The sequence below is a fragment of the Coenobita brevimanus genome, chromosome 65 (assembly GCF_032717465.1).
Source record: "Coenobita brevimanus isolate Jiangsu-jjx chromosome 65, ASM3271746v2, whole genome shotgun sequence".
In the NCBI taxonomy this organism is placed as follows: Eukaryota; Metazoa; Arthropoda; class Malacostraca; order Decapoda; family Coenobitidae; genus Coenobita; species Coenobita brevimanus.
The window spans coordinates 41,431,967-41,456,595 of NC_137018.1; the positions used below are offsets into that span (position 1 = coordinate 41,431,967).

Below are 24,629 nucleotides of genomic sequence, written 5' to 3' on the forward strand. Positions count from 1 at the left end.
TGCTACTACCACACGATTATATTCAGCTTTGGAGAGATTTTTCTAACTAGGGGATGTTATAATTTCCATTAATCCTTTCACAACCAGAGGTTTGTCCAAGGTAGCATAAAATCGTTTGGTGCCAGCCAAAATACGACATTGGATTGACCTGGTTAAAGCAGGGAAAGTGTTTGGATTGACCTGGTTAAAGCAGAGAAAGTGTTTGGTCACCTCATCCCATCCTTAGGTGGGAAATGAGGTACGAATGATGATGATGATGATGACGTGTGGGGTGAACTGTACAGGTTGGGCGTGGGCCGTTCGCGCCGTCTGCCTCAGGCCTGGTGCGGATCGGGGAGCTGATGACGTTGGTGGTGGGTGTGGAGGGGCCCACCGGTGCTGACGTGCTGGTGCGGGAGTGTGTGGCGCACGACGGTACCCCAGACACCTCATACCAACTCACGGATCAGGTGCCAGATAATCAAACCCATTTTACCCTAACTTGGCCTAAAATTGTCCTCTCTCCATCATGAATGCTGAGTGATAAAAGATTAATTAATTAATTATTTGTATGGTACTAGTCACAAAGAAGTGCTGTGGAATGAAAGCAGAGCCGAAATATTATCAGTGAGCCACGTGAAGTAAGCCACAAATGGGCAAAAATCTGAGTCAAGTTTGTGTAAAAGAACTACAGTTGTTGCTGAGGTCACGTGGTGCAGTTTGTATGAATAGATATTGATGCTTACTTGTCGTTGAAGTATTTATAGTGAGAGTTGCAACCCTGGGTTCGTCTGCTAAGGTCAGAAGATGCAGTAGGGATAAATGAGTAAGACATCATACCAACTTAAGTATTTGTTCTGAGATCAGATGATACAGTCAAAATAAATGGGTAGGGAGGATAGAAAATATAGTAGTGATAGATGAAATCAGATGATAAAGTGATGATGATCATGATCATGATGATTTATGATAATTTGTGGTTTATGATGATGATGATCATGATTATGATGATGATCTTGATCATAATGATAATTTATGATTTATGATGATCATGATGATAGTTTATGACTTACGATGATTTATGATGATTCATGATGATGATGATATTTCATGTACTAATTGTTTCCTGCAGTGGTTATTTAGGTTCCTACCCAATATGTTAAAGGTGTATAGGGTTAGGATACGGCTGACGATGATTATGTTTCCTGGGGGAATATTTCTCCTATGTGATTGTAATGCCCCCCTCCCCCTTCCTCCCACAGAATGGGTGTGTGCTGGGGAGCCGCAAGAAGGTGCTGGGTTCGTGGCAGAAGACCAGGGATACAGGAAGCCAAAGTATTCCTGTCATTGCCTTCTCACACTTCCAGGTAATTCACGTCCTTGCGTGTGCTCACAGTGTAATATGCTTGTCCCTCTACCTTCTTCCTGTCTAACCCGCTTCCTTGTCTTCTTGCGTATTTTTCCCTTCTCCTTTTCATACCTACTTCCTTCCTAACATTCATGCTAGTCCCTTCTTCCCTTTACACTTCCTGTTTATTTTATTTCTCTCTTCCTTCCTCCCTCCTTCTCTTTTTCTGTACCTTATAACTATATCTTCCTCTTACTTGCCTCCCTTCGTACCCTCTTGCCTATGCCTCTCATCTTGTACACTTATTTATTTATTTTTCTGGGCTTATATCTCTTTACCTACCCACCTCCTTTCTTCTCATGCATCTCGCAACCTTCCTTATACATACCTGCTGCCTTCCGTACCTTTTTCCGTATCCTCTATTCAATCCACAATTTTGTCTGTTTCCAGACGCATTTTGATATTTCTCTCCTCCTACTTCCCTATTCCCTATGTATTGTGATGTTTCTCTCCTCCCACCTCCCACTTCCTCTCCCTCCCTCATTTCACGCCTCTTTCTTCCTGCCTGCCTGCCTCCTTACCTTCCTGTCTAGCCCTCCTTTCCTTTACACTTAACTATCATCCTTGCAAATACAGTACTCCTCATTCTACCCAATTACCCCTCTCCCTCCGTCCTGTACATTTTCTCATTTTCATACCTATATTTATCTTTTCTTTCTCTGCCTAGTTACCTCCCACCCTACCTCTCTTCTCTGCATTTACTTATATCCATACATGTACAGTATCGCACCTACCATACCTCCCTCCCTTCCTGCATTTACATGTCCTTACCTGTACTTTCTCTCCTTCTACCCTTATCCATCCTTCACTTAATATCTTACAATTTTATTACATGAATTTATCCTTCATCCCGGTTCCTTTTCTCCTACATTATTTTATAGTATTGCGTGAAAAAAAAAAAATCGGTGTTCATATTGAAATAGGACAAAGATTACAGCAATGTACAACTTTTCAATTAATATTTCAAAATATAAAGCCAAGTGAAAATAGCCATACTTCTCTTTATTTGTACACATCTTCCATGTCAGTACTGTACATATAGCCTGCTGTACAGTTAGGGACAGAAACTCGGGTAATATTTCACCTCATCTAGGCTGCGTCTCACTTTCATCAGCTTCCTGATTTCCTAAACTGAGTGAGGCTTGGTATGTATATCTGCTCGTTGATGATTGTCTGTGATACGACGCATCAGGGAGGAATATGTCGGACATGCTCTTGAAGTGTAAAGTAGGTGCAGTGACGGGCTTGTTTGTTTGTTTTCTCAACCTGGTATACTGTATTTTGTCCGCAGGCCTTCAAGTTCCCCGACAAGACTGATGTATACATAGAGTGCCAAGTGGACCTTTGTGCACGCTCCTGTCCTGTCTGTCCCGGGGATGGGGTGAGTAGAAAGAAGGAAATATATATATATATATATATTGCACAGTATATTATCAGCTTCCATCCAAACAATTTTCCTCTACCTCTCATTTTATATGCCTGGTACATTATATATATATATATATATATATAATGAGCAGTCAGGGAGAAAGACTGAAAGTTGAGAAGCTGAGGATCAAAGAAATGGCAGATGATTACAGGACCAAAGTAGAGGAGGAGTTAGAATCAGTGAATTGGAATGAAATGGATCTGGACAGCCTGTGGAATGCAAATAGGGATTTCTAAATGCTAAAGCGGTGTCTTGTGTGGCAAGAGTAACAACAAAGAAGAAAGGTATGGCATGGTGGGATGAGGTTAAGAGAGCGGTGGAGAAAAAGAGGAAGAAGTGGCTAAAGTGGTAACAGGACAGGGGTTCAGGTGAAATAAGAACTGAATATATTGAGAGCAAGAAGCACATAAAGAGACCAGTGAAGAGGAAAAAGGAGGTAAATGATGATCTAGGAAAAAAATGAATGCGAACTACTCTGAAATTAGAAAGTTATTCTGGAAAGAGGTGCGGAAATGTAGAAGTGAAAGCGGAAAGAAATGTGATGGTGTGAAGGATGTAGGTGGTGGTTTATTAACCCACGGGGATGAAGTAAGGACCAGATAGAAAGAACATTTTGAAAGTTTGATGAATGGGAATAGAGAGAGCAGAGGGGCTGTAAACATGATTGGTTTTGGGGGTGTGCAGAGGAGGAATGCAGTGCCAGGTGATGTGACACTCGCACAGGTGAAGAGTGATGTGAAGCGGCTGAAAAATGGGAAAGCAGTTGGGGTTGATGAGGTGTATGCAGTGATGCTTAAGTGTAGTGGAGAGAATGGAGTGAAGTGCTTGTTGGAGAGATGTAAGAAGGCATGGATGAGTGAAACTGTGCCTGCAGAGTGGAAAAAGGCTGTGATTGTACCCCTGTACAAAAATAAAGGTGAGCGAAGTGGGTGCACGAATTATCGTGGCATAAGTCTATTGAGTGTGGTAGGGAAGGTATATGGAAGAATTATTATAGAGAAAGTAAGAGAGATATCAGAAGTCCTAGTGAGTGATGAACAGGGTGGCTTTAGGAGTGGCAGAAGATGTGTGGATCAAATATTTGCAGTGAGACAGATAGTAGAGAAGGCTTGTGAGAAGGACCATAAGGTGTTAATGGCATTCATGGATCTGGAAAAAACATACGACAAAGTAGATAGAGAAGGATTGTGGACAGTTTTGCGCATGTACGGTGTAGATGGTAAGCTGCTAGGTGCCTTCAAGAGTTTTTAAGATGGTAGTGAAGCATGTGTAAGGGTTAATGGGCATCTAAGTGAATGGTTTACGATCGGTGTGGGCGTGCGACAAGGTTGTGTGATGTCCCCTTGGTTGTTCAATATATATATGGATGGGGTGATGAGAGAAGTAAAAACACGAGTAATGGAGAGAGGGATGGCGTTGGTAATGAATGGTGATGGATGGAGCATCTAAAATTTGTTGTGTGCTGATGATGCAGTGCTGCTTGCAAGCACCGGACAAGAGCTTGGTAGGCTAGTGCAGAGTTTTGCTGATGTCTGTGAGCGTCGTGCCTTGACAGTAAATATAGAAAAGAGCACTCTTATCTTAAATGTCAGGACCAACTGCTTAGCCCCGGGCTCCTACGCTCCTCATGGGGCAATGTAGGATTGGATGATGGATGGATGTACAGTAAAGTGATGGTTGTTGAGAGAGAAGGTGACTCCCAGTGCGATGTTACAGTGAATGGAGAGAGATTGGAATTGATGAAAGAGTTAAGATACCCGGGTACAGTAATAGAAAAGAGAGGAAAATGTACAAAAGAAGTTGAAAGGAGAGTGGCACAGGGAAGAAGGGTGGCTGGGGCAATGAAGGCCTTGATATGAAACAGAGGCTTGAGTGTTGCAGCTGCACGAGGCTTACGTGAAGGAGTGTTAGTGCCAATTTTAACATACGGATGTGAGACTATGGTGTAGCATGAAAATGAAAAGTCAAGAGTACTAGCAGTGGAGATGAGACTGCTGAGGAATGTATGTGGAGTACAGAGGGTGGATAGGATACGGAATAATGTGATTCGTGAAAGGTGTGGAGTGAGGAAGTCGATGGACACCAGAATCGAAGAGAGTGTACTGAGATGGTATGGTCATGTGGAGAGAATGGATAACAATAGAGTGGTGAAAAGGTATCTGAGCGAATTTGAAGGAGGGAGGAGGCGAGGTAGGCCAAGGAGAAGGTGGAGAGATAATGGATGAGTGTGTGAGGAAGAGAGGTCTAGAAGTTGGCGAGGCTAGGGAACTGACAAGAGATGATCGAGCTGGCTGGATGAATGTTGTGAAGAGACGTGCATGATCAGGAATTTGGCACCCTTTTTTAACGTGGCAGCGCGTCCGGATTGACTCAGTCGGATACGTTTATGTGAAGCTACAGTACGTGGTGAATGTTTTTGGCGCATCCGAGAGAGCCAGGATTCCGGGGGCTTGAATGATGAATGAATGGAAGCGTGGCCCATTGGAGTGGGCAAATTTGGGTTGTCTGGACATTACTTCTCCTCACCCTGCCCTAGGGTAGAAAAGGAGGTCCGGATGATGATGATATATATATATATATATATATATATATATATATATATATATATGTATAATATTTCCTATCCAGAGAGAGTGGGAGATATTAACGTTGTCGTGTGCCTGTGAATGTGCCTTCTTTATCAATCTGTATTGATTTCATTATTTTTTAAGTCAACCCACCTTAGTGTTTTAACCGAACAGTGAGGCTGAGAGAATGAGAGATGGGATTGAGCAAAACAGCAGCTCCAGCCATGAAACATCTCAGTCTTCTGTTAAATTTAGGTGGTAGATAGTCTAGTGGTTAGAACGCCCCAGTCACTGGCGGCTTTGATTAGTGTAGATTCCTAGCAGGTTAGTGGAGGTTTTTCAGTCATGTAATGTCACCTAGGGAAGTAGTCTGATCCTCTGCCTTTAAATGTATTGGACTATGGTAGCCTCGCCCTGGACCCTTAAACCTCGAAGTGAGTAGCATGGGACTGCCTTTTGCTGCTTACCTTAATCTCTCCCTTCCCCATGCAGGCAGGTCGTAGGAGGAGGGCCATACCAACGCCGGTAAGGGGAAACCAAGAGGACAAGAGCAGTGAGGATGAGGAAGAAGAAGTGAGGAAGAGCAGGAGGAGGAACGACACGGTGGGGGAGGGAGTGAGGCTGGCTAGGAAACTCAGAGTGATATCGCCCGAGGATTTTTCCATCGTCCGAGATACACCCATCACTCTCGTTACTAGTGAGTTCTCTGCTTTGGTTTTCCCCGTTGCCTTCGTTCTTTCGTTATTATAGTTTACTTATTTTAATATGGCTGTTTTCGACGTTTTGCAGCTTATTTCCCGTAGCTCGGTGACTGCTTAAGATATCTACAGCTCAGCGTCCTCTTCTTAGTCCTTCTTCGAGACTAGCACCATATTTTAGTGTTAATCTCTTATTACAGATCAGCATTCAAGATAGAGTCCTGTTGTTTGGTTTTCCAGTTTCTTTCCCTAAGCTCTCTCCACCCTCCTCAGTGACGATGGTGGGCTGCAGGGTCGACGCAAAACACGATCCCAGACACTTTTTTTGAGAAGGCCTACATTTATTCCAACCTGCCATACAAATACAGCACACATGTTCCACATTTAACCCCATTGTCCCTATAATCTAATGAATTCCGGCTACTATCTGCATAGACAACTTTCATGTACTGTTTTACTCTCCCTTCCGATATCACCAGCCCCTCATTTCTGACCAGATGACTATCCACGTACATAATTTTCCTCCCTTGTTTTATTCTCCACATTATTTTAGCATCCCAACATATATTGAATAAATAAATTAATATATCTATCTATCTGTCTGTTGCCCGACGCCTTAATCCCGTAAGGGGTGGCCACAAACAAATCGCCTCCATATCGCCCTGTCCCCCGCCATTTCATTGCCCTGCTCCCATTTCACACCCCTCTCCCTCATATACCTCTCCACTCCATCCCTCCTTCTCATCCTTGTCCTCTCCCTCCCTCTCCCCCCTCCACCTCACTCATGTACACTCTCCTCGTCAGTCTCTCGCTCTCCATCCTCTCGACATGGCCAAACCACCTCAGTGTATTTCTTCTAACGCTTCCTATCACATCCACATCCACACCACAACGCTTCTTCACTTCCTCATTTGTCAGTCTGTCTCTCCATGTGACTCCACATGCTCCTCTCAAATAACTCCTTTCCGCTGCTGTCACTCTTGACTTCTGTCCCTCCAACAAGGTCCAAGCTTCGCTTCCATACGTTAAAGTTGATATCACAATACTGTCATGTAGTAGCTTTTTCACTTCCATACTCACTTCCCTGTTTCCTATCACTGTCTTCAAGAACCAGCAAACTTTCTTCCTTGTTGTACCCTTTTAAGCACGTCACCCTCTAAACTTCCATCCTTACTCATCACACTCTCCAAGCACTTAAACGTACTCACATTATCCATTTCCTCCTCATCCAACCTCATGTACATTCACTGACTACACTTCTCTCGAAGACCATAACTTTACTCTTCACAACATTCACCTTTAGATTCCGTTTCTTACACACTCTTCCATACTCATCCACCAAGCCTTGCAGCTCGCCTTCGTCTTCACTTAACAGCACAGTATCATCTGCAAAGAACAGTACAGGATGTTTCCAAACACTGCCCTCTCTTATTAAAGCCGCTCCAACATCCACTGCCCAACCTTGTATATCATTTATAACCCCATCCATAAACAGATTGAACAACCATGGAGACATGATACATCCTTGTTTCAATCCAACCTTCAAATAGAAAAATTCACTCAGTTCACTATCCACACGCACTGCAGTCTAAGCACCCTCATACATACTCTTCATGGCCTTCAGCAACTTCCCATCTACTCCATATATTCTTAATACTTTCCACAATCCTTGTCTATCCACCCTGTCATATGCATTCTCTAGATCCATGAAGGCCACATACAACTTCTTTCCCTTCTCTAGAAACTTTTCCACTAAAGCTCCAAGAATGAATATCTGATCTACACAACCTCTTCCCGTCCTAAAACCTCCTTGTTCTTCTCCAACTAATTCCTTTGAAATTTCACGAACTCTGTCAGTAATTATACTACCATATACTTTTCCTATTACACTAAGAAGACAAATGCCCCTATGATTACCACACACTTCTTTTTCCCCTTTTCCTTTGTACAAGGGAATAAGTATACCTGACTTCCAATCCTCCGAGACTCTACCTTCCTCCCATAGCCGTTCCACTACTGTCTCTCCCCCGTGGTTCAACATTTCACCACACACTCCATCAATTCCTGGGGCTTTCCCCATTTTAACTTTCTTCATTGCTTCCACGACTTCCATCCTACTGATTTCTTCCTCTCTTCTCACATCCCTTCTTCTCCCAGCCATTCCCCAGTCAGTTATGCTCGCATTACTCTCATTCTCTGTGTTCAACAATTCATTAAAGTGTTCTCTCCATCTGCTCACTTTTTCTCCCTTCTCCACTAGTAATCTACCATTTTTATCTTTCACTCCCCAACTAACTTCTTTGGCACCCTGTCTATAAATAGACAGATTGGTAAGTTACTATATCCATCTTTTAGTTCTTTATTGCCCCGTCAGAAGTGTAGGGGCTGCATTTGGCTACTTACAGTAATTCAGACATAAGACAATAACCTGTCACTAAGTCCTGAGCGGTAATTACGTAGGCAGTGAGCCCCAAACACATCTCTGATGTTACCCTTGTGGACGACATCCGGTTGTTTGCTTAAACCAATTAGAGCACCGAGCATCCTTGTCTTATTTTAGTAGTTTAGTCACACTCTTGTAGGGGCTGCCTTGCATGACCCAACTGGCCTACTGTAGTTATCCTCTTTTCTTATGCTGTCATGTCCGTTTAATTATATGTTACCATTTATTGTAATAAATAGTTTCCTGGGCTACATGAAATGATATGGCTTATCAGAAAGGTGTTGAATCACCTGAAGGTAGCATTACACCTAATGAGTTGGTGATGGGCTTAACCACCTACCACAGATTCGTTAGAATAGCTTCAGAGACAGGAAACCAACTTATAATGCACAAAAAATAAATTTTAAGTACTAATACCTTCATCCCTAACAAAACTCATCCTCGATCATTTTTATGCTCACAGACACAGATGACCATCCCCACACATTCCCATCCCACTGTTGTACTCCTTTTTATAGTATTATTTTTGATCTCAAGTATACTGTATATCCAACCCCTGATCCCTAACCAGACCCCATAGTAATCCATACTTAAGCACTGTTGAAATCACACAAACTCTGATGAGCTACCATACACATTCTTATCACATTATTTGATCACCTGTAGTATATTAATCTCTAAGTTACAAGTCGCTATAACTATTTCTAGCATGAAAGTAATTACAAAATGTAAACTCAGTCAGCAAAGCCTTTCACAGATAATGGCATCATGTAATGTAGGGCAAAATACAGAAATTTAGAGGTCCTTCTGTCACGAAAATATAGGCATGTGTAATAAGCTTACACAGTGGTGTTCAAAGACGATTCTGTGAGTTCATACTTGCTTATTATGAAAGCACTTATCATGCAGTATACAAATAATTGTTAACTTTTATGTCTGAAATATTCCTTTGACAGTGTCATTTGTTAATCACATCTCTTTGGGTTTGTTCGTGGACCTGTTATTATGACTATTAAGCTTCCACCCACAGGATGGATAAAAACATATAATAATGTTGTTAACTACAAAATCCCCATCCACGTCTCGTGCATGGCATCATCTATAATCATGCTTCACTCCCCACAGAAAAGAGCGATGGTTCCTCGGATGATGAGATGTGTGTGAGTGTTGGTGGTTTCGTGGCTGCCTTGGTGACGTCACTACTCATCCTAGTGCTGTCCTCCGCCCTCACCGCCGTGCTCTGTATTCGCGTTCGCACCATCCCATCCACAGCATCCACCTTTCCTCCTGACTCCTCTTTCCATGCCTTCAGCACCGTGTCTGGCAAGACCAGATGAACACAAGGGACAGTTAGAATAGTGTGAGAAGAGTGAGAAAAATTATAGAAGCTTGACTGGTGGGAGTAATAAACACTAATTAGAATTAATTCAATACAACGCTGATATAAATTACAGCACAGCTATACAATATTGATCAGCTGCATCTTTAACTATGGTGTAACTATCTTGTAACTTGCATCACGGTAGGAGTATAATAAGGAGAAATGACTTAATTTCTTGCAGATCCGTTGTCCCACTTAGGTATTTTATTGTGGCTGCCTCTAGGGCAAATCAATCAGAGTTTACAAAGTGTGAAGGCGTTCTGATCTCGCCCATTCTCACTGAATCAGCATACCTGCAGTGGATACAATTGTTGTGTCATCCTCAGCAGGTGCTAAACCGCTCTGCCATCAGAACAGTTTTTGATGTAAATGAGGTGTTCCTTTAAACAGTAGCCTTATTATTACTGTCCGTATGAGTATGTTGCGGGGGTTATGTATTACTAGAAAGTGGGTTTAATGTCACCTTTTTATTGGGGTGTGTGATGTATCTCATTCTTTAACTCCAAAACCTTGAGTTGAACACCTTCCATAAGTGGTTAGGAATTCTGTTATAATAGCATCGCGTTACATAGAATAATGTTTGATGGAAGGGATATTTTGCTCAGCATAACGGTCATGAAACCCAAATATTCTGGAAATCCAGAATTATTATATAATGGAAAGCAGTAACTGTTGGAAAAGGCAGCAAATGCCACAATTACTTAAGTTAAAGTTAGACAACCTCTGCAGTCGGAGGGCGTAGTTTTTATTATATTCTTGCTACCAGTAGACGATATATGCACATTAATAGAGTCCCCCGGTAGTGAAGGGGGTAATGAAGGCTGTGACACCCCAAGTTAGAAAACTCTCTGCTAAGGGGAAAAGATAACTATTGCGAGATAGCAAGAATATATAAGGTATTCACACTGAAGGGGCTTTTGCCACCCTGGTTAATATGGGACGTAATTGACCTCTTCAGTTAGAAGTATCTCCTAATGTGAATAAAATCGTTAGGAGATAAGAATGAAATGAGTATGACATACTTGGACTGAAGGTCTCAGTTCCACTTTGACAACGCTCGTACTGTCGGTCTTGATGTCCATAAGAGAAAGACAAGAAGGCTTGGGATTGATGTCAGTCGAGTACATCGAGTCATAAAGTCAGGTAACTAATTTTTCTACAAGTCCAAATTCACTCCTAGATTACGAGCCTCAGTGCATTACCTGTTTAACATCCAGGGAAAAGGTTAAGGATTAATGCCTATCGACTGCACAAAGGAGGCAGATAATAATTTCTTTTGAAAATCCAGATCTGCCTGTAGAATACAACCCGCAGCAGCTGTTGTACATCCAGGCACCATTTGTACTGAAGGTGGACAGGACAAGGGGAAACAAACCCATCCGAGAGTATTCCAGATTAGAATTACGGACGACCACAACCCACACCCTTCCACACCAGCTCGTACTCCTTCACTCTAACTCCATCACCTGTAACTACTCTTCATTCCAAATTAGAACTATAGTTATAGATGATGGGGTAAGAGCGAGGGAGTATGGTTAGGTGAGGAAGTGTGTATGTCTTGACCGAGTGTAATTTTTCCTTATGCCGATCAAAACTGTAGAGTACTCGGAAGGTCTTTGTCGTAATCTTGTCACAAAACACTGATAATCTCAGTTGGAGGATTTTTTTTCCTTCTATCACCAGACAATTTTATTCATTTTATTGGCGGCTTTTCAAACTGGAAGGGTTATATATAGCCATCACTAAGCCCTCAAGTGCAGGAAATAATTCCACAGTTGATTAAAATCGCCTGGAGCAAACAAGAATAGTTTAGTAAAATGTCATTGTAGTGAATGGGTAAACCTGCAGTAGGTAAACTGACACACACACACACACACACACACACACACACACACACACACACACGCACGCACGCACGCACGCACGCACGCACGCACGCACGCACGCACACACACACACACACACACACACACACACACACACACACACACACACACACACACACACACACACACACACACACACATTATTTTTCCATTAACCCAGCCAATGTGATGACGTCTCGTTTCATTATTGATGCCACCTTGTAATTATATTCAGGTCAGTAATCTCTCTCTCTCTCTGCCATCAGGCAATTTTTATTCAGTTTTAGTAAATGATGGGACTGAAGGTGAACGTCTGCTATATGACGAAAAGTTGTTCATTCTCTTACACTTCAGGTACCCTGATCTAAATAAAATACTTCTTGGATAGCGAGAATGAAAATATAAAAGACGTAACTGAAGGAGTTATAGTCGGCTTATTTGTACCTGACGCAGCTTAAATGCTTAGTCGAGGTTGCAGATATTGTAGAATCAGTCTGAATCGCCTTGCAACCCTTCAGTACAATGACAACTTTTGTATTCTGTTCTTGCTATCATCAAGCAAATTCTGTCTTGTCACCGAGGGCCACTGGCAAAGTTAGGTTAGGTTAGGTGGCTCTCGGTGGCCCACGGTAAAACGACCGACCCTTCCTTACCATTTTTATTCTCTTGAAGACAAGACGTTGATAGTCTTTTATGTTATTTATGGACTGGACGTTGATGCCCAATAGACAAAACATACATACATGCATACAATATCTAATCCTGTTTTGCCCCATGAGGAGCGTAGGGGTCCGGGGTTAGACAAGTTGGTCCTGACATTTAAGATGAGAGTGACCAGCCTCACTCATCCCTAAGTGGCATTACGTGAACATAAAACCCCAACCATTCCTTGGATATAAGCCGACACCGGCTCGATCCAGTTGGAGCCCCTTAATTACCCATTAAATCACCAGGCGCCGTAGTTTGGTTATATGGTTACCACCCAGCATAGTAAATGGTTTCCAGGTGCACAGGAAACCATTTGGCTTGTCACTCAGTGTAGAGTCACCCGTAGACAGAAGGAAGAGGAAAGAAAGAATGGAAAGAAGGACATAGGAGGAAGGAAGGAAGAGAGGAACAAACATACAAGAAAAAAATAAAGTGGCTCTCGGTGCCCTCGGTGAAAAGATTAACCTGACGAATTTTCTTATAGGAGAAACTTTTCGAACTGAACGAGATTAATAGTCTCCATCAATTCGTTTATTACTCAGGTTTCTAATTTGAATTAAATAGTCTGACAGTAATAAGAATTTAAATTAAAAAAAAAAAGCCCTCTGGCTGAAAGGGTTACTGTAGCTTTGTCACATAAACTGCTTTTGTTTTAATTACAAACTAAGTGTGAATTTAGTGCCTTTTATGTACAAACGTCAGATTGAAGCCACATCTAGTGATCAGGGATGAGACTCAGAAAAATTTGTGATTAGTTCAATATTGTAACTGAATTATTTCTGCAGGAATGGGAGCGAAGGAGAATGCAGTCTTCATATGTCTTGTTTTTCCTGCTAAATCAAACCTACAGTAAATTTCTTCGCAGCTCAGGAAGAACAGGAAACTAGTGAAGATTCTGCACTGACTCTTCTTTGTTGTTCTTGCGAAAAAAGCAGTTAGACGGATCGTAAGTTTGTGAATCCTGGCCATAAGCAGTTTCTAACAATATGTTATGTTTGGATATAATGTTATTAATGTACTAACACTTCTGTTGCTGTCAACGATTCACTTTTCCAGTACGGTACATTTACTTTATTTTCAAGCTTTGTTCTTGCCACCTCCTCACGATTATATATTCATCTTACTAAAGACTTTCTTACTGAAGAGATTAGTGAAGGCCGTATTTAACCCTTCCATTTAGAAAGGTCAAGCCTTAGCTCAATAATATCGTTTGGTGGTAGCGAGAATAAGATTAATTACTTGGTATCGCAATAAAGTGGCTGTATAATGTTCATGGTGAGACAGTGGGCCGCATTTTGGTTGGCATGGCAGACTTTGTTGAATTTCTTCCTGAGCCATTTGTCATTACTACGTCGATGTTAATATGGCATAAACAACCTACAAGAGAATACTAAGGTGTGATGTGCAAAATAAATCGCTGATCCCGAAGCGCTACGAAGTTTCCTATGCCAGCGAGAGTAGTGCCTGGGCCACCTCTAGTCGCTCTCTCAATGAGGAGGGGGGGGGGTGATACGTAACATTTTTCATCCTCTTGCTCCTTCTGTAATTTTCTTGTTTTAAGTTGTCGAATTTTTTTTGTTAAATACCACTGAGTTTTATGAACTGTGATTTGCATTTCGCTTTTTTTTCCCTCTTCACCAAGAAAAGTACAGTATTTTTCTTCAAAGTTTTTACTTAACAGTTTAGGTACAGAGACTGTATGTATTTGTATTAGCCGAAACTTAAAGTTTCATGTCCATAGATTATTTTCAAGTTTCTGTGTTGTGATGACTAATGGGGTCAGCTTTACTTCCATGTGTGCTTATTTTATGTATGTTGTTTACTTTGTTATGTAAGTGACTTGTACAGACTGCCGGCAGTTCTGTCGTCATGCATTATTTTCTTTGTTATAATAAAGATGAAGTATTTTATGGTTGCTTTTGTGTTTTTTGTTGTTGGCGATGCGTTACGAGAAGCTGCACTTGACGTGGTGCTACATTGTATAGTGTGTGTGTGTGTGTGTATATATATATATATATATATATATATATATATATATATATATATATATATATATATATATATATATATATATATTTTACACACACACACACGGGTATGCTTCTGAGGTGGAACCAGGATTCCGAAGACCTGAAAGGCGAGTGAATGACCGTGTCCCATGCCACTGGGCATTTTGTGGCTAGTTCTCCCATTTTCCCCTCCAGTGTTTCCGGATTCTACTTCACGTTATCTTTTTAGGTGGGCATGAGTTGGGAGAGGCCTATGTCCTTCAGTACAGTGATTCAGGCTCATGATGATGATGATGACTATAAAGAGGTGGAATGGTGATGGCAACATGTAATTACAGCGAACTCGTGGTGGTGAGTTGGAGCTCTGATTACCTGTAAAAAAAAGACTGAACTGAGCCCAGTAATATTTACGTGCAAACACTTTCTCAGCTTTGATGTGAATAAAAGATGGAGACGCAGGGCTTGGGCTTGTCGGACCTATAGACGATGTTTTCACCAGATACAACTGTGCCACTTATACAGTTGAATTATAGGCTGTGGTTAACGAAATTCGACAAGACTGGTACGAGACAGGATCTGAGTTTCAGTGGATACTAGTCATATCAACCCTCCGATCTACTGTAAGCACACTTGGCATCAACTGGACTAAACTGGGTTGGGAATTAACAGGTTAGACAAAACCTTGTATAATAGGCTCCGTTTTTCAATTGCTCTTCCCCATGGATGTCCACCTGGAGTAGGTGAACGAAATATCCACACCAATGTTCTCAAGATGTTGGCGTGGACGGTGCACTTGGTATTCAAAAGAGAAAGTTGCAGGGTGGACCTCTGTAATGGACAGGGAGGGGAGAGACTGAGGTGGAACGGGAAGGGAAATGGGATGAATGACAGTAATGGTGAGACAAGGAAGATGAGGTGGGTGATGAGTGATAGGGTTGCATTAGTCGTCGTACCGGCAGCTGGAGGATTCCAATATCTCACCGTATACAGTGCAATTCTTCCATGTTTGTTCCCTAAAATACTACATGAGTGCAGTGTCACTGGATTGATTTATGTGGATGAAAGGGGTTCAGCTTATTGGAGACTCTCAGAACACAGTGAAAATGGAAGATTGAAAAGGTGTATAGCAATAAATCCAGTGGGTACACAAGGAGAGGAGAAGGAAGCAGTGAGATGGACTGGAGTGGTGTTTGAAGAGAGACCTGGAGTGTGTGCGTGTGTGTAGCGATGAATGGCGTTTTTTTTTTTTTTTTTTTTTTTTTTTTTTTTTTGTCACCATTGGTAACGAAGGATTGGATGTCAGACAATGGTTAAACTATGACGAGGGTCCCCAAACCAGGAAAATAATATCCTGATCTCAAAGGTTATCGAATCTTCTCCCAAAAGTAAGTTCTAGGAAAGATACTGTATTGTACATCTTAGACAAAACTGGTTCTTTGGCTATGAAACCAAACACACGCAGTCGTTATCAGTATGGACTCAGAAGCAACAAGAACATGCCACCTGCGTGGATTTTACCACATTATAAAAGTACAAACAAAGGATTATAAACTAATAAGCTGAGCACAGCAGAGAAAATAGAACGAACGCAACTTCTAAGGTCATAGTTCGGGCAGTGTGCATAAACACCAGTACATCACAGTCCATCCACCTGCAGGGTGGTGCTGCCATCAGCACTTTTTATTGCGTTCACGGCTGACCTCTCGGCCCCTGAAGGAGTCATTTGTTTGAACATGCCGTTGTATCACGTCCACCACACCACTCAGCTCGTTATAACAAACGGTACATTGCACCAACGTGACTTCCTTCTAACTAGAAACGCAACGGTGGTAAATAATATTGAATTTAAAAGTATATTTACTCAGTGCATGCCAAGATGTCACTTAGATCATTTATTGTGGCTACTAGTCAGTAATTTTAGTAATATCAAGAGAACTTGAATTACCAAGGGAGAGACACATAGCCACGCATCTAGCAGGTGACACCGAAATAGTGAAATCTCGAGTCTGGTGAAGCTGTTAAATATAATCACATCAAAAACCCATATAGACAATTGAGACCAATAATATAACTGGTTGCCAAGGAGCACAGAGCCACCACAGTATCATATAAATACCGTAGATTAGCTTGCACTAGTCTTCGTTATAATATCTTCAAAGAGTCAACACATACACACAAGCCTTCTGCATGCCTGGGTTTATAGAATGAAAAATCCGCCATTATAACTCCCTTGATGAATAATAAACAAAGCACAAAAGAAAAAAAAGACGGGGCAACTGGAAATTTCCACTTCTTTTTTCTTTAATCAGCCCTTTTATCTCTCCTGTTAACCCAGAAAAAAACGGTGAGGAGAGTGGGGGTGAAAACAGGGAGGGGGGATGATGAATGGCAGACTAGGGAGAGGAGGGGGGGAGTGTAGACACGGGGAGACCGAGGGTGGATGGCGAGAGAAGGGGAGAAACTGGATATTAGGTGGAGAGGGGAGAGGAGCGAGAAGTTCGGGAAGACGAGGAAGGGAGAATGAGCAATAGATTGGAGGGATGTGGAGGAGAAAAAGAGGGCGGTGAGTGAGTTGAGAAGAGAGTAGGGCAAAGAGTTATGAGTGGAGAAGGAAGGTGAGCTGAGAGAGGATGTGGGATGTGGAGGGGAGGAAAGGGAGGGGAAGAGAAGGGTACTAGGTGAGGATAGGAGGAAAAAAGAGGGGAGTGGGTGTGGAGAGAGACAGTGCAGAATATGATGGGTGAGGTGGGGAGGGTGAGGAGGGTAGTTAAGTAGATGTGGCGGTATGACGATAAGGAGGGGTGGAGGGGAGGGGAGAGGTATAGAGGAGTGGAGAGGGTGGAGGGGTAGTGAGGAGTGTGGAGGGATGGAGAGGAGCGTAGAATGGAGAGGGAGAGGGTGGAGGGGCATGCTAACCACTTTCCCTCCCTCCAGCTAGAGTGGATGAGATGGAGGCAACGATGCGGACGTCACTGTAGCCACCTCTCTGTTACTCATCCTCCCCACCCCTCTCATCCACTCTACACTCAGCTTCATTTGGTTAATTTTGCTTCATACATCCATTTTGTTATACCCTCCCTAATTCATCCACATTTCGGTGTCCACGTTACTACTTCATCTTCATTGCTATCCACACTATCCTTCCAAACTATCATTTCCACAGTACTTTATCCACATCCATTACTATCCATCTTACATTTGCTGTTCACACAACTTCATCAACCCTACGCTTAATCCATCCTTACTGCCTCATCCACCCAAACTGCTTGTCTATCTTGGCCAGCAAATTCTCTTCATTTTGGGAAAGAAGGGTTAGAAATATCCACCATTCCCTTCACTACGATGACGTCATTAATTCATTCCAACAACCACACGACAGTTTTCTTCTAAGATGTTCTCGAACACAAGGGTCAAATCCACAGTACTCGAATCATGCATAGAAAGAGCTGTTTAACTAACCTCTCTCTCTCTCTCTGTTTCCACGTAGCCTGGTGTGTGTGTGTGTGTGTGTGTGTGTGTGTGTGTGTTTCCACGTAGTTCAATATAGTGGGTGATTAACTCTGTTGTGGTCGGGACAACTCTGGTATTCTGTTCCAGCTAACGCCAGACGATTCCATGTGTACAGGAGCCTAACTGTTAACAGACTGACTGACTGACACTTGACTCGTCAGCCTAGGCTTGTCTTCAAAGTAACACCGTAGGCTTTATAGCACATTCTTCTGAGAGGTTTATTGTGCCTGTTACACCTTGATATTTCTTTTGGTTTATTTATATCGTCATAATATTGACATAGTTTGCACCATTAACATACAATTTGGTATTGAGGCGCGATGGCCAGAATAAATCGCCGAGGAAGAGGTGTTATGAAATCTCCAAAGCCATCTGAAATACGGCTCAGGGTCATTGCCGTCAACAAGTCAGAAAGTCTGGACGCGAAAGAAGTTTATATTTTGTTCCGGTTAATGTCGGGCGATTTTAATCAGCTCAGAGAAACCCAATGCAGCAAAAAGGTTAAATACTAACTCGATTAATGTTGTGGACGAGAAAATCAAGGACTTTTGTATTTCATTTCAGACAACGCCAGACGATTTTATTCAGCAAGTAAAAAACTAAGGTTAACATCAGCCAGATTAAGCCATCTGTGGTTTAATATTGCCACACCGGACGATTTTTTTCAACCTGGGAAAGACCTCAGGGAGTGGAGTCTCTAAAAGTAATAATAATAGTACTATAGCAGCAGTAGTAGTAGTAAAGTGGTAGTAGTAGTAGTAGTAGTTGTGGTATTATTATTATTATTATTGTTATTATTATTATATGCAGTCGCAGTAGTAGTGGTAGTAGCAGTAGTTGATTTGTTGTGCCTCAAAAGCCCTAGTTTTTAAAAGAACTCACTAGCGCTCAAGAACCTCGAAATAACATAATTTACATTGCTTAAGAACAGTGGCACTTTTGAAACCCAAGAATAAAAGGAAAATATGTTTCATCGTCGTAATGGGGTTAAAATACAAAACAATACACAAACCATGCCGGCGCTCCAAGATATCACACACGCATATCAAAACTGCAGGTGAGTGAGGAAGCAGCTGCCCGTCCACACATACAGGTAGGTGTCATGTGTTTTGAAAGAAGGAGGAGAGGGGTAACTCACACAAAATGATAACCCTGATCCACACTGTTATCGCAAGCCAAATCTGACTGTACTTAACTCCTTCCGCCAAACGATGATTGTTTTATTTTATTCTTGCTATATTCAGATTGTATTCAGCATAGGAAGGACTACAAGGAGTGAATGTCTTAAGAAAGGCTATATCCTCCAAGTTAGAAAATCTATCCTAGGGTGAATAAAACTAAGATACTAAGAATTAAATATTATAAAAAGAAGTTTTCGTTCTCAAGGGCTTCAGCAAACATCCTACAACACACTGAATCACTCAAAATTATCTGGCTGTAATAAACTTCTATCAGTAATATTCTAAATTCTGAGCCGTTCTTGTCTCCTTTGCTCTTATCCTCATTTATTTACTAATCCTAAGTTACCCATTCATATCCTTTGCTATCAACTCTCAGTAATCCCCTGTGCCTAATATTGTTATTCATTACGGTCATTCATGATGCATTCTGAGACGAAGTTGTTCAGTCTGATTCTGAACGATACATTCTGATCCTTAGTTGCGATATACAGTACTACAGGCTTTCAGTTTATGATTGCAGTTCTCTGCATAGCCTATGCACACAATAACCAATGCCAAAGCCTTCTCTATCTCTTCACCCGACACGGCCTCCTCCTCCACCACCACCACCACCCTCACAGCCTCCTCCACCACCACCACCAGCAGCCCGTCCCGCCACTCACCACTCGACCCGCGGCAAGGCACCACGCTGCACTCTCCCTCTCCCCGCTTATCTACCCTTTGCATATCAAATCCCGATTGCTCCGCAATAAAGAGGTATTCCACGGAAGCCCAGGACGCCGGTGGAGCAGTGGAGAGCGGAACGGAGGAGTGACAGTACGGGGGATGACGATAACAGCGATAAGAAAAGGAAATGCGGCTGAGTGATAAGCGCGCGGGAGTGTTGATAGTGATGCTAGCTAGTGTTGCCAAGGAATTACAACACTTTCGTAAATAGTGAGCCTGCTGTGAGTCTTGGTACCACAGCACAAACACAGTAACAACATCGGTATTGTGCATCGGTACTTTATAACTTTATAAAAAATAACCAGTATCCGATATCACTTTACATTAATATGCTGTTAATGGAAAAACTTGCAAGTCACTCGTCCTTTTTTTGCGGTCAGCAATAAAACCTTACCAGTGAAAGTCGCCAAAGTACCCCTGTGTGTTTTATCTGTGAGAGTAATTTGAGAGCAGGGTTCTGTGAGGCGGTGTGAGGGGTGCAGCGAAGAGGAAGTGGGGTGGGAGGTGCAGTGAGAGTGAGCGAAGAAAGGGATGGGGGTGGGGGTAGTAGTGTTGACGGTGAAAGTTGTCAGCAGCAACGAGAGTGTGAGCATTCCAACCGTTGTTTGCATACCTTCTCTTGGCGCCACAAAACAACGTAAGATGATGGAAATAAAGTGAATGTCAAACAGTCACTTGGATGTAATAATAAGATGCTCGTAATTCAAGCATTGTGACAATAGTGATGGTGCACAGAATGGCATAATGTTGAAGGTATGAATGCAGTTTCTCGAGAATAATGCAAACAATTATACGAATGATAATCTGAAAAAAATATGCTACTGAAGATGATGTGAATGCAGATAAAAATATGGTTTGATGATAATGGTAATGATAAGGATAATCTGAACAAAAAGTAGTTTGCGAATAATGCAGAAAGATGATATACGTGATAAATCGACGCAGCAACCAGTTTTCAGTGCGTCATGCTAGCCGGCGACCCTCCATATGACGACATCTTCAGCTCCCCCGGCGTAAGGGACTGAGGGAGGCCACACTACACGCCCCCCATCATGTCCCCCCTGACCCCACCCGGACGTTGTGAGGCGGGCGAATGAAGGCACCACCACCCCAAGGAGCCTCTATGCTGCCCGTGAGTCAAACAGCTTGGTAGGGGGGCGAGGCAAGGCTAGGAGGCTGAGGAGGGCTAGGCTAGTCTAGGCTCGGCAGTGGCTTTTAGAACCCCAGATATTTTACGTAACATCCCACTTGCCTACACTCACAACACTCCTCTTGGCTCAAATAACATGGGGAAAGTTATTATAGGTTTGATGAAGGGGATTTAGGGCGTATGTTAGAGGTTTAGTAGCCATGTTCACTTTTATGATGTTTCCCCGACACCCTGTTTGACCTTGACGTCGGAAACTTCAGGAACACAAGCTTGTCGGTCAGACTGGTGCATGTCCATTACATTTTACCTTCATTAATAAAGAATCTCCAGTGCAGTAGACTTGTGTGGTGTAGGAGTTGTAGTTTCCGGTGTATTGTATGGTATGGACGTGTTTATTTTGGTTTCCCGCCAATTTCTCACAGCTTGAGTTTTGGCGCGCGATTGTCCTGATGCATTAGCGTGGCATCACTTCCCACCTAGGCACCTACGTATGTATATCAAGGAGCATTAGGGGCTGAACATGTTTCACTGATTCACCGTTGCATTAATACTCAACTTTTTTTACCGTTTCACGTAATGGGGTATGCTAAATACGGTTAGCGAATGTACAACCATATGCTGCCGAAATACATTCGGACATGGCAGGCGTATACGTGTTAGCCATTTTTGCTGCCGTCATTGCGCGATAGCTTCCTCCCGCCAGCGCACACATGTCTGCCGTTGCATCTCCTCGCCTCAACATTTCCCCTCTCTTGATGATGCTCACATCCTGGTTACATGAAGGAGGCCTAGGCAGGAAATGCTAAAAATACCGTCTTGACCATAGCCCCTCTCCCCCATATACCTTGACACGTGGTAACCCCACTCCATCAAACGTCCCAGAAAGTTTCGCCCGGACTTCCACAACGATTAGTCCTTGGCCTTAACCTTTTCGATACGCTGACGTTTTAACCTTTTGCCCTGGCTACCTCTAGATGATTTTATTCAGTTTTAGGAGAGTGCCTCTGCTGTGACACAGTGGAAGAGATATCTCAGTCCTCCAGTTCGAAAAATATTTCTTACTCCACATTTTGTCGTCAGTAAGTAGTGAATAAGAATGAAGTGGAAATTAATACGTCATGGGGTTGAAGAGGTTAACCACGACGTGAGTGGAAGACAATGAAGGATAACTTAGGATTGCGGCCAGGGAACAAGTCCATAGCTTACCTTTGTCTCCATGACAACAGGGAGATAAAAAGACTAGGGACGGTGTTGCTAAGTCCCGAGCTAAAGATTGATTGTTAAACTTTGATCGTCATTCAGTATGGCTACCAAACAAAAGCTAATGGGTGAATAGTAAAATGAAAAAATACGACAAAACGAAGTTATTTCCAAGGGTAGGGGGGGGGGGTTAAGGCGGCGACGTGGGGGCCAGAGGAAGCTGTTAATGGCCGCCCCTTGCCTAATACCACGCAACAATATTCACCCAGGTCGTTTTGCCCCACCCTAGGAATGTCCGGTTTAATTGTCCCCTGAAGCCACTAAATTGCCCCTTGGTTGAATCGTGAGGGCCGTATTATATGTGGCAAGGGAGGCTTCGTTGCACCTCTTCGTCAGCGATTTATTTATTTTTGTTACATTAGAGCATTCACATTGTCATTTAAATTGTTTTAATGTGTACATAATTTGCATCAACAACATACAAGAGAATACTGAGGTATGTAAAAAATTAAAAAGTGTTACGAAAGCTTCAAAGCCAAGAAGTCCCTGACTTACCCTCGGTTAGATGTCACGGCCGTACTGTTAATAAAAGTGACAGTGCGACACTCAGGCAGACACAATGTTTAGACAACCATGTATGAAACATCTGTAACTGCTGGCTGTGATCAGCCTGCATACAGTAGAGAGGGTAGGCTAATCAGCTCGTATACTGTACTTCGGGAATTATATTTCTGGTCTATTCATTTTAATAATTCGGCCTTCAGTTCGGTGACGTAATCCCCCCCCCCCTTTTTTTTTCTTGCTACCAGACAATTTTATTCACCGTAGGCGAGAATAAGAACTAAAGGGGTCAGTTGTAGCCTGTAATACCCCTTCAGTGCAAGACGTTTCCCTTACCTTAAGTTGAATAAAATCGTCTGGTAATAACACGGAGAAAACATAAGCAACGAAACGCTGTTGCAACACTCTTTCTGACCAAGCACAGACCCCTCGAACTCCCTGCACACCTAACCAACCGCATAATGCCCCCTCCCCCACCAATCTTTTCTTTCAAAGATGGGTGTAAGGAGAACGCCTTGAAGACACAATCTGGGCCCTTCAGATTCCTTGTGCAGGTCGCGTTGAAATCTTTTTTTTTTTTCTCATTAAACAAAAAAAGTAATAAACAACATTCTACCCATCGAAAGGCATCAGCTCACTAAGACACATAATTGACATTTCATGACAAAATCAATACTTTCTGAGTTCTGGCGCGGAAGTATATTCCCGATGTCTATTACAATTCGGCAACCGGAAAACTTAAGAACCAATCAGCACACGCAGTGCGTGCGGGGGTGTAGGGTGGGTCTAGTCAGCCATCCCCGCACAAGTAAAGAAATATAATTTAACGGGTAACTTGCACCTTTTGTGGACATATAGTATGTTAGGTTAGTGACTAGGCTAGTCGCTAATAGGTTAGGTTAGGTTCGCGACTACAGTAAGCTAGTCACTAACCTAACCTAACCTACTACGGTATATCTGCCCACTAAAGGAACAAGTTACCCGTTTAATCAGTTTTCTTTGCTTTTGCGGGTATAGTTGACTAGACCTCCCCCCCCCAACACTCCTGTACTCACTGCTGGCATTGATTGGTTCTAATTTTTCCGAGTTCCGAATAACAATAGACAGGGAATATGCCGCCCGGAAACGAAATCTCTACTCTCGGCCAGCCGCCGTGCACCCCAGTTCTACGGACGGACACCTTTTGATCCCAGTGATAACAGCACCATCCTCTGTGTTTGTCAGGTGGAGGGCAAAAAAGTGTCATTGGATGGAAAATGTTAATCCCATCACTACGAGAGTTGAGGTTAATTGTATTCTAATGGAGTGTTCAATTTCACTGCGACAGGTTTCCTCTTGTCAAAATAGCAAGATAAAAAATAATCTTCTGAAGGTAGCCGGAATAAAAAAAAAAGGGGGGGGGGACAGGATTGGCATTGAAAACCAGTCTCAACCAGAAGGGGAGGAGTGACGAAAGACTGCAGTGTTACCTAACCACTTCTTATTCATTACAGTCCCACGTAAAGGCCTTATATATATATATATTTAACATTTTCTTTGAAGCCCTTCAGTTCGATGGCTTTATTTTCTTTTTCCCTTGATACCAACGTACGACATACATCGTTGTACAGAGTATCTGTATCTAACCTCTCTAGTTAGGAGTCTCGAGCTAAATAAAATCGTCTGGTGATGACAAGAATACAAAATATCAGACTGAAGGGATTAATATGTGCAGGGCCAGTTTTCCCTTCCATTGTTTTTTTACGTTCTTCAGTCGCTGGAGTTTATTAATTTTCTTTTGTGTGTGTGTGTGTGTTTAATCGGACTTTTCCGCC

The 24,629-nt window shown here is 42.5% G+C and overlaps 1 protein-coding gene across 1 annotated transcript in view; it reads left to right on the top strand.

Moving 5' to 3' along the window:
* LOC145404982 (uncharacterized) overlaps window positions 1-9,861 on the top strand; it is a 77,941-nt gene extending 68,080 nt beyond the window's left edge. The window contains exons 9-13 of the mRNA XM_080276485.1: window positions 285-449; window positions 1,242-1,346; window positions 2,679-2,768; window positions 5,876-6,080; window positions 9,650-9,861. Of these exons, the coding sequence (XP_080132611.1) occupies window positions 285-449; window positions 1,242-1,346; window positions 2,679-2,768; window positions 5,876-6,080; window positions 9,650-9,861 (777 nt within the window). The remainder of the gene's footprint in view (window positions 1-284; window positions 450-1,241; window positions 1,347-2,678; window positions 2,769-5,875; window positions 6,081-9,649) is intronic.
* The last annotated feature ends 14,768 nt before the right edge of the window (window positions 9,862-24,629 follow it).